Genomic DNA, 11583 nt, shown 5'->3' on the forward strand with positions numbered 1-11583 from the left:
TTCTATTGTTGCAAGACTCCAAAAATCTTAACACATTAATATTCCTTGTAACAATGGGAAAGAACGACGTTGAAAGACCACATAAGTTTAATGGAAAGGATTTCAAGAGATGGAAATCCAAGATGTTGTTTTATCTAAGGCATCATGAACTGGATTATGTACTTGTTCCACATGATGAATTGATGAATGCTGAAGATTTAACTGAGGAGGTGATCGAGTATAACAAGCGGTGTAATTTTCAGGCGAAATATCATATCATGAATGGTTTGGAAGATACGATGTATGATTTTTACAATGCTAAAGAAAATTTCAGTGCTTATGATTTGTGGACTGCGTTAGAAGCAAAGTATCAAGAGGAGACTGCAGGGAGCAAGAAATTTCTTGTGGCGAAGTTTATGGACTTCAAGATGACGAATGATAAGCCTGTTGTTGATCAATTCCTCGAATTTCAACAGATTATTAATCAGATTCTTGCTGAAGGTATGGTCATTGATGAGACGTTTCAAGTATCTGCGGTAATTGAGAAGTTACCAAGTTCCTGGTCTGAGTACAAGAAAAAGTTAAGACATGAAACTTGCGAGATCAACATGGTTGAATTAGGGAAGAAGATTCAAGTGGAATAGTTGCTGTGCTCCAAAGATAAGAACGTGTCTTCTGCAAGGGACATGAGTAATAAAGCTCATATGACTGAATATAGATCTTCCAAAGCTGGAAAAGGTTAGAGTAACAATCGTAACTCTAAGCGTGGTCCTCCCAAGAAAGGTATGTTTCGAAAACCAAAGTCTAGCATTACTAAAATTAAGGGTGCTTGTTATGCGTGTGGAGTTACTGGCCATATAGCAGTTCACTGTAGACATCGTAAGGACAAGAAGGATAATGCTAAATTGGTTGAAAAGAACAAGGATGAGTTTTCTGCTGTAGTGTCTGAAGTTAATTTGGTGACCAATGTGATGGACTGGTGGGTAGACTCTGGAGCTACCAAGCATGTTTGTGGGAACAGAGACTTGTTCACCTCCTACCAGAGGGTAGGGGAAGGCGAGAAACTCTATATGGGTAACTCATCTGCATCAGAGGTTGCAGGAAAAGGAAAGGTCGGTCTGAAGCTCACATCTGGCAAGACTCTCACATTGAATGGAGTTCTTCATGTTCCATACATCTGCAAAAATCTTGTTTCTTGTTCTGTTTTAGATGATAAGGGTTTTAAAGTTTCAATTGAGTTTGGAAAACTTATAGTAACTAAGGGCAATGATTATTTGGGTAAGGGTTATAAGACTGTGGGTCTTTACAAACTTAATGTAATCTGTCCTGAAGTGAAATTGAATGATTCTTCTGCTTACATGTGTGTGTCATCGAATGTTTGGCATGGTAGACTTGGTCATGTAAATTACAAATCAATGCATAAACTGGCTAGCGTAGGCTGCATACCTAAATTCACTTTAGATAAAAGTCATAAGTGTGAGATTTGCGTAGAATCTAAGCATGCTAAGAAATCATTCAGGAAGAATGTCCAGAGAAACACTAAACCCTTAGAATTGATTCATTCAGACGTAGTTGACATGAAGTCAGTTCAAACTAGATGTGGTAAGAAATGGTTTGTCACTTTTATAGATGATTGTACGAGATATTGTCAGGTTTATTTTCTTAGAGGGAAGGACGATGCCTTAGAAGCCTTTAAGATATATAAACGTGAAGTTGAAAACCAATTGAATGCTACCATTAAAACTTTTAGGTCTGACCGTGGTGGTGAGTATCTAATTCCTATTGGAGATTTTTGTGAAGAACATGGCATAATACATGAAACTACAACCCCTTATTCACCTCAATCCAATGGTGTAGCTGAACGTAAGAACCGTACCCTTAAGGATATGATGAATGTCATGTTGATTAGTTCAGGATTACCTTCGAATTTGTAGGGGGAGGCTATCCTCTCAGCCAATTACATCCTGAACAGAGTACCCTTTAAAGGATTAGATAAAACTCCATATGAGTTATGGAAAGGTAAACAACCATCTTATGATTACTTCAAAGTGTGGGGGTGCCTGGCAAAGGTGGCCATACCTCCTCCTAAGACAAATAAGATAGGACCCAAAACCGTTGATTGTGTTTTTATAGGGTATCCTGAGCATTCTAGTGCTCATAGGTTTATGGTTGTGAGTTCTGAAATTTCTGACATAGGGTTGAATACTATCATGGAGTCTAGGGATGTTGAGTTCTTTGAGAATGTTTTTCCTATGAAACGTGATTCTCGAAAGAGATGTTTAGATGATCCCCTAGAATTTCCATCATCCAGTCAGTCATTACCTTTAGAGGAAGATGAACCAGAAATAGAACCTAGAAGAGGTAAAAGGGTTAAAACTAAGAAAACCTATCCAGGTTGCATTACATACCTAGCCGAGTCTGATCCTCAGACTTATAAAGAAGCCATGACTTGTCCTGAAGCTCCGTGGTGGAAAGAAGCTTCAATTATTGAAATGGATTCCGTTCGAGAAAACAGTACTTTTGAACTTGTAGATTTACCTCCAGGGTCTAAGGCCATAGGTTGTAAATGGAATTTCAAGAGAAAACGTAACATAAATGGAACTATTGAAAAATACAAGGCTAGGTTGGTAGCGAAAGGCTATAAACAGATAGAAGGTATAGACTTCTTTGATACATATTCACCAGTAAGTAGAATTAGCTCCATTAGGATGTTAATTGCTATAGCTTCTGTCCATAACCTACAGATACATCAAATGGATGTAAAGACAGCGTTTTTGAATGGTGAATTAGATGAAGAAATTTATATGGAACAACCCGAAGGCTTTGTAGTTAAAGGTTGTGAGAAGAAGGTTTGTAAACTGAAGAAATCTTTGTATGGATTGAAACAAGCACCTAAACAGTGGCATGAGAAGTTTGATCATGTGATGATTTCTAGTGGTTTTAGAATTAATGAATCTGATAAGTGTGTTTATACTAAACTTGTCAAGGATGCCTGTGTGGTTGTATGCTTGTATGTTGATGATATGCTTATACTAGGTACAAACATGGATGTTATTAATACCACTAAGAAAATGTTGAATGAGAACTTTGACATGAAAGACTTAGGGCCCGCTGATGTCATATTATGGATGAAGATTAGAAAAACTTCTAATGGCTATAGTCTGAGTCAATCTCATTATGTTGAATCCATACTTAAGAAATATAATCAGTTTGACTGTAAACCTGTTTGCACTCCATATGATTCTTCTTGCAAACTCATGAAGAATAAGGGTGTAGGTGTTAACCAACTTGAATACTCGAAAGTCGTAGGAAGTCTGATGTATTTGATGAATTGTACGAGACCAGACATTGCTTATGCTGTGAGTAGGTTAAGCAGGTATACTTTTAATCCAGGGCAGAAACATTGGGATGCACTTAATAGAGTGCTAAAGTACTTGACGTACACAATGACCTTTTGTTTGAATTACGAAGGGTATCCGGCCATCCTTGAGGGATTTTGCGATGCGAACTGGATAGCAGACTCAAAGGAGTATATGTCTACGAGTGGATATGTATTCACTCTAGCAGGTGCGTCTGTATCTTGGAAGAGTTCCAAACAAACATGTATAGCTCGCTCAACTATGGAGTCGGAGTTTATTGCGTTAGATAAAGCAGGAGAGGAGGCCGAATGGCTAAGAAACTTTTTAGAAGATATTCCTCTCTGGCATAGGCCTGTGCCAGCTATATCTATACATTGTGACGGAAAATCTGCAATAGGTAGAGCTAAGAATAGCTTCTACAATGGAAAGTCTATACATATGCGTAGAAGACATGATTCTTTGAAATTACTAATCTCCACAGGCGTTATTTCCATAGATTGGACAAGGTCCAAGGAGAATATCGCGGACCCTTTGACGAAAGGTTTGCCCAAGGAGATAGTTAGTAAAGCATCGAAGGGGATGGGGCTTAGGCTCAAATAATTAAACTTTCCATGAAGGATACTCAACCTTGCTTACTGGAGATTCCAATAACAAGGTTTCGAATGAGACAACTAATTTATGGTGGGTAAAGGTAAACACTATCAGAGAATTTCATTCTCTGTCCCTTCCCTATGGTGTTGATGTGATAGTGTGACTGCATGTGGAGGATGACTTTTAATTAAGTCTTAATGAGTTCTATAGTTTCAATTTAAGATTGAAGTGGGGTGTAGCAGTAAACACTCTTGATGGAACTCACCTATCTTAATGAGGAAGTGGGTCGCTTCCAATGAGAATGGAGCCGATTCTCTAAAGTATTTTGAGAAACAGAATATGTCCAGGGCAAAAATGGACAAAACGGCACAAACTTAGCAACACTTGGAGGATATCATGCATGGATGTTAATATAATTACACCAAACGCTAGCAGTTCAAGACATAGTTCACTGTCTAGCTAGTAGTTCCGGTAACTTCTCTCTAAGCAAGGTTCAAGACCTCATGGACACCTTTGCCTAAATGGTATTTTCCGTACTCTGATTTTTCGTTTTTTACCGAGATTTCATTCATGTGGGGGATTGTTGGAGAAAATGAGTTATTTAATGAATGATTTCTTGGTCTTGGTGTGGTTTGATCTCATGACCTAAGGGTCTAAGGATACTCACTCATTTTTGAGTGAATGAAATGGATCCTTTAGTCCCACATTGTGGAAAACTAAAGAGGTGCTCCACTATATTACCATGTTCTCATGGATATGTTGTAAAACAATGGGGGTGGAGCGGGTGGGGAGAAAAATACATGTTTCGACCCATGCCCATGCACGTGTACCAAGTACCAAGTCCGTGTCTACTTGAAATTATTTTTTGCAAGTTTTTAACTTGATAAATAATTTATTTAAGAGTTTTATTTATGAAAAAATTCCTTTTTTGTGTTTAATTGTTTTACAAGAAACAAAACTCATTTTATAAGAAAAAACCTAAACCTAACTTGATTTGCAAGTTAATTTTCCTATAAATACAACTCGAAAATCTCTTTTCAAAACACACAAGCAGATACCATCTCTAGGTCTACTTTTCTTCATCTTCTTGCTTTTATTTTCGTGTTGTGTTTTACTTCCATCCCCGTTGCTGAGTTTAAGAGTGGTTAACTTGTATTGTGCTAATACAAGTTATATCGGGCAGTCTTATCCTGGACACATCTTCGCACGTTGGGGTTTAGCATTACTTTAGAGTATACCCGCGAACTAATGTGTTAAGGACAGCTTGTTGAACCTGTGATTCTGCCCTCATCAATTTGTTCGTGGTAGAGTTGTTTGATACGGTTCTTTATATTTATTGTTTGATACATCTGACGTTTCTTCTATTGTTGCAAGACTCCAACAATAGTAGAAAAATACATGTTTCGACCCATGCCCATGCGCGTGTACCAAGCACCAAGTCCGTGTCTACTTGAAATTATTTTTTGCAAGTTTTTAACTTGATAAATAATTTATTTAAGAGTTTTATTTATGGAAAAATTCCTTTTTTGTGTTTAATTGTTTTACAAGAAACAAAACTCGTTTAATAAGAAAAAACCTAAACCTAACTTGATTTGCAAGTTAATTTTCCTATAAATACAACTCGAAAATCTCTTTTCAAAACACACAAGCAGCGACCATCTCTAGGTCTACTTTTCTTCATCTTCTTGTTTTTATTTTCGTGTTGCGTTTTACTTCCATCCCTGTTGCTGAGTTTAAGAGTGGGTAACTTGTATTGCGCTAATACAAGTTATATCGGGCAGTCTTATCCTGGACACATCTTCGCACGTTGGGGTTTAGCATTACTTTAGAGTATACCCGCGAACTACTGTGTTAAGGACAGCTTGTTGAACCTGTGATTCTGCCCTTATCAATTTGTTCGTGGTAGAGTTGTTTGATACGGTTCTTTATATTTATTGTTTGATACATCTGACGTTTCTTCTATTGTTGCAAGACTCCAACAATTTAGATATCTTGCTTGCATGTGTAGGAGGACCTAAGGATGACACTTCTTCTGGAGAGCATGTACTGGCACTCTCCAGCAGCTTTAGTAAGATGAAGTTCAGCAACATTGCAACTATAAATAAACCTATGCGTGATGGTTCGTTCGACGCCTATCTTTTCAATTTTGACTTAGTATTACATGTCTGAAGCATTATTTCTTTGAGATGTTTGAATTTGCTTGTTTGCACTGAATCATTTTGGTATTCTATTAAAGACCTTATGTGATCTATAAGTTATTAGCATTTTATATTTGAAGAGATCTGCAGAGGGAAATGAGACACTTATTGTGGTATACTCGGAGAAATCATTACATATCATTCCATTTCTATTCAAACTCCTTAGTTATGCAGCTAAGCAGGTCAGCTGAATTTTTCATTATGGGTGCATGTCAACATTTTTGCAATTTTTCTAGCATAGTTTGTTAGAGTGTTTTGTAAAAACAGTGAGGCTTTTGGTTTTACAGTTCTACGTGCTTGTTCATCAAGTTTTATGTTGAAGAAGAGAACACAAATTGCCCAAGATCATCAGCTTTTGTTGAGAAACTACTAAGATATCCTTCAAAAATATTATTACTATGGCTGCCGCGTTGACTAAAATATCCCATTGGAAACTAATGCAAAACTAGCTAATTATCTGATTTAAACATTTGTGATCCTTTATGTTGAGCGAATTCTATTTCCTCAATCTTCAATACAATGAATCTTGGATAAATTTTAAATTCATTTCTAAATAATACGTTATATCTGATCTATGTCAAATACTGCGTAGTATATGATGATGATAATCTAGCTTCCTCTTTGTGCAGTGGGCCAGATATTATTTACTCTTAAGAAGCCTATGGCCTCGCATAATCTTGCTCCTGCGACAAAGCCTTCAGTAAAGCAGATGTTTTCTTCAGAATCTTCAGACTCACTTCATTTTGGTTCTGGGGAAAAGTTAACTGGGCTTAACCAGCACGAACTAAAATGTGCTAGTGACACTGACGCCATCGAAGACAACCATGGAAATATAAGTAGATATAGGAAGAATTTAATGGGCTGCTATAGAAGCGGGATATCCCAATCCATGGTTCCTCAGCATCTCCATACTTTGACCGTTGATGCAGTTAATCGCGATCATAGCAATTTCGTAGAATCTAGTGCTGCTAACATGCCGGAATTTGATCCGTGTAACCCTGATAAAAGAACAGTAAATTCACAGGGCTTGGCTGCAGAATCTCAAGACTCAAAAGGGGTTGACTTGGGTTTTTCTGAAAAAAGTATGTTGAGCCCATATTCCCCAATTGCTCCTCAGCAGGTGTCAGATGTTGTGATGGATTTAACTGAAGAAGGACAAGCACATAATACATCTATGGGCTATGCTGGATTAAGTGGAGATGGTAAACTTAGGGAATCCCATGTCTTTAGAAGTTTAGAAGGCAAGGTTCTAGTTGCTGCTATTTTCTTGAGGATTTTTTCCATTTTATTCAGTGCACTGTTGACTTTTCTTGTGTGTTCCACGAATTGCAGTTTAAGCCTGTTACACGAGATTTAGAGTGTTAATTGTTTTTCCTGTTTTAAGTATCTTTACGGAATCTGATCTACATTGAAACTACAGGATCTCGTGACAAAGAAATCAAAAGTGCCGAAGATGTGAAGAATCCAAACCAGGTTTGACATGGTTTCTTTGTTCTATCATATCATTTCAGCACTTTTCTTGATATGTTCCCACTTTAGGTATCACAACCGCATGTTAAGTCTCAAAGAGCAATGACACATCGCCTGATGGTATATAGCTGTGGTCTAGATTTTCTGATTGCCTTCTTATATGCTCTCTCAATTCTGAGCCCCCCTTTTTTTTTAGTTAGTATTTTGATGACGATTTAAATAAAAATCTGGCCACAGTTGGTTGTGTTACATGATGCAGTGGTATGTGCAGTTGTACATATCAGCTGCCATATCCATTGGTCCAGGTATACGGTCCACATACACTGCTTCATTTGTGCACTGTCTCAATAGGTGAATTGAGCTTGTTACCGCCTTTCAGAATATGAATCAAATAATTCCACATTAAGAGTTCTGCTATCAAGCTCAGCAAAAGAAAATCTGATACTCATATACGCATATCTCTGTGATATTTTACTTGGTTTTGTTGATCAACTGCTTCTATATTATGGTGTGTTGTCTGGTGTAGCATTCTGCAGACAAATTGGGAACTGACACAGTTGATGCAGCTCTGGACAGCCCTAATGATGCTTACAACGAGGCCCCCGAGGTTCTTAAAAAGATTACAGAAGAAAGACTGGGCATTGATGAATTCCCAAGTTTTGATTTGGGGTTTTAAAAAGACGACATACAGTTATGAGTACAAACAATTCGTACACAAAGGTGATGTTCTTGTAGGAAGATCGAGTAATAGAACTGATATCACACTAGTGAAGTGTGGCCTTGATTATAAGGTGGCCAATAGTGGATCAAAAAATTTAAATGTGCGATGTAGTACATTAGTACTTAAAGTTCTGTGTATATGTACAGACTACAGAGTACAGTCATCGGAAATGTTTCCCTATAAATTTCCTGATATTTTGTTTAAGCGACTAGCAATTTACTTTTCTAGATGGAATACTTGTTTCAAAGATCAGCTTTTGGTTGGAGAAAATTTTGCTCTAGCACTGCTAGAGCATGTTTGGACTAGCAGATCTCAATCCGTCGGATATGGTAGATGTGGCGTCATTTAACCCGCAGTTAATTTAGCAATATTCTTCTCCGGTTCTAGTTTTGGTTGTTCGATGGTTGTTGACACTTCAAAGACTTATTGGGCCGATGGAACGTATGGAGGGAGTCCCTTTTATGGCCACTTTTTTGTCAAATGGACCTAACAATTTGATAAAAAGATTGCAAATAATTCTGTGTGCAATTTCGATATGATCCGTTGGATCATATAACTTAAAAACACGGAATTGATGTGAGCCGTTCAGATTTATATGTGTAGATTCGATATCACGGATCATATAACTTAAAAACACGGAATTGATGTGAGCCATTCAGATTTCTATGTGTAGATTCGATATCACTCGTTGGATAAGATGACTTGGGAGCCGTTCATCTATAAAGGATTTCGTTACAATATATATAAAATTATGAGGGTTTATACTAAATTAACTAAATATATAAGGACCTGAAATTATGAGGGTTTTTCGCCAGTAAACCACCATTACCACCGCGCATCACCATTACCGCCGCCATCATCGAATTTGGCACTCCTCCGGTGAACAAATTCTCACTGAAATCAATCACCTTCAACAGAGCAAGCATTAATCATTTCTTCCTCACGATCATCACCACCTTAACCAACAACACCACTATCACATCCACCGCCACCAGCATAACCAGGACCATATTGCCGCTAACATAGCCAGCACAGCCTGCTGCCAGAACGAACACAACTACCCAACCAGTTCCACCATCACCCATCACAAGCATCACCGGCAGAAGATTTTTTATATTTCAATATATTTGATCATTTCAATAAAACTGTAACAAATAAATAAAACTAATCAAAGCAATTTATTTTTCAATTTCTGTTACGTACGATTGAAAACAACAGTATAGTATAAAGTTCTAATTCCTCAAACATAATCAGATTGATCGAATCAGATCAACTGTTCATCCAATTTCTTCAAATGCAAAAAAATGGTTTCTCAATTTATGATTAATCAATCATCTAAGATGATAATAAGAGTAACTGTACATCAATTTCTTGCATTAAAAAATGTTGATAAATATGATCCACTTTAACAAATTCATTATCTCCTCATTTCTCCAAAAAGAACAAGGTACCAATACAATTAAAATAGAAATTTATGCTTTGTGATTTGGGAAATAAGTTGATGCAGGACCATATTGCCGCTAACATAGCCAGCACAGCCTGCTGCCAGAACGAACACAACTACCCAACCAGTTCCACCATCACCCATCACAAGCATCACCGGCAGAAGATTTTTTATATTTCAATATATTTGATCATTTCAATAAAACTGTAACAAATAAATAAAACTAATCAAAGCAATTTATTTTTCAATTTCTGTTACGTACGATTGAAAACAACAGTATAGTATAAAGTTCTAATTCCTCAAACATAATCAGATTGATCGAATCAGATCAACTGTTCATCCAATTTCTTCAAATGCAAAAAAATGGTTTCTCAATTTATGATTAATCAATCATCTAAGATGATAATAAGAGTAACTGTACATCAATTTCTTGCATTAAAAAATGTTGATAAATATGATCCACTTTAACAAATTCATTATCTCCTCATTTCTCCAAAAAGAACAAGGTACCAATACAATTAAAATAGAAATTTATGCTTTGTGATTTGGGAAATAAGTTGATGCAGGAGACGGATGAAGGTGGCCGTGCAGCCATGGAGTTAGAAAGAAAGAAGGAGGCAGGTAAAGATAGAAGATTAGAAGAGAAAAATGTTTTCTCGAATAGTGAAGGAGGTAGTTTCTCGGAGAAAACAAAGCAATTATAAAGTAACATATTTGGACCACGACCAAAGAGAGGAGTCCCTTAGAGCAACTGCAGTGTACGACTAAACCCAAATTTGGTGTCGAGTAGGCTGGCGTAGTGGGTCGGACCATCGATCAAAATTTGATCAAAGAGTAAAACCCAGACCAAATTTGGTCGGCGATCAAGACCAAATCCAAATATAGTCGGGCGTTTATATAATGTCCGCCTACCCGACGGGCGTTGGTATAATGTCCGCATGTAGCCGCGCGTTCGTAAAGTTAACGCCTGATGCAGGGGTTGGTATAATGTCCGCCTGGATGGGGCGTTGATATAATGTCCGCCTGGATGGGGCGTTGGTATAATGTCCGCCTGGATGGGGCGTTGATATAGTCATGATCCCACCATTAACTAGTTTTGAAAACTTTGCTTGGGGCGTTGTCTTTATCAATGCCCCATTTTTTTATTTTTTTTTTTTTGAATCCGGGCGAACGTATAATCTCCGTCCCACACACCAGGCGTTGCTATAGTTCACGCCCCATACCAGGCGTTATCTTTATCAACGCCCCATACCAGGCGTTATCTTTATCAACGCCCCATGTCAGGCGTAATCTTTATCTACGCTGGACGATGAAGCGGATTTTATATCAACGCGCGACCAAATTTACTCGTCACCCGCTATGCCACAGGACGGACTAAACCCAAATTTGATCTTTTTTTTAGTCTTTGGTCTTTAGTTATACTCGCACCACTGTGGACGCTCTTAGTGATGAAAAAATGGTGAGTTTGTCAGTCACAATGTTTGTGCAGAGAAACTGAAATTGGCTTTTTGGAAATCACAATTTCATGAAATTAAGCTCAAACTTGGGATAATCAATCAAATTGATTACAGATTTCAGTCAAACACCATTAAACAAACAGATTCACAGTTCAAATTTCTTTAAAATAGCCATCAGATCGGTTGAAATCGATCAATTTCAGTATCATTTTATTAAAAGCAGTTCCCTTTCATCGTCGGCCTTCACTGCTGCAGCAGTAATCTAGTATAATTAACAGATGGAGTTCCAAACATTTTGTTTCAATTGATACGTGTCCATCCGTTATGTGTCGTAAAAAATTATAATGCCAACACTTAAATATAA

General features: G+C 37.4%; 1 protein-coding gene across 1 annotated transcript; it reads left to right on the forward strand.

The window, feature by feature from the left end:
- The first annotated feature begins 6220 nt into the window (after window positions 1-6220).
- On the forward strand, window positions 6221-8387 carry LOC113293521. Its single transcript, XM_026542136.1, has 4 exons — window positions 6221-6309; window positions 6757-7368; window positions 7548-7600; window positions 8124-8387. The coding sequence occupies exons 2-4, from the start codon at window positions 6789-6791 to the stop codon at window positions 8271-8273; spliced, it is 783 nt and encodes a 260-aa protein (XP_026397921.1). The 5' UTR covers window positions 6221-6309; window positions 6757-6788; the 3' UTR covers window positions 8274-8387.
- Window positions 8388-11583: the final 3196 nt, after the last annotated feature.

This window comes from Papaver somniferum, chromosome 7 (genome assembly GCF_003573695.1).
Source record: "Papaver somniferum cultivar HN1 chromosome 7, ASM357369v1, whole genome shotgun sequence".
Lineage (NCBI taxonomy): Eukaryota > Viridiplantae > Streptophyta > Magnoliopsida > Ranunculales > Papaveraceae > Papaver > Papaver somniferum.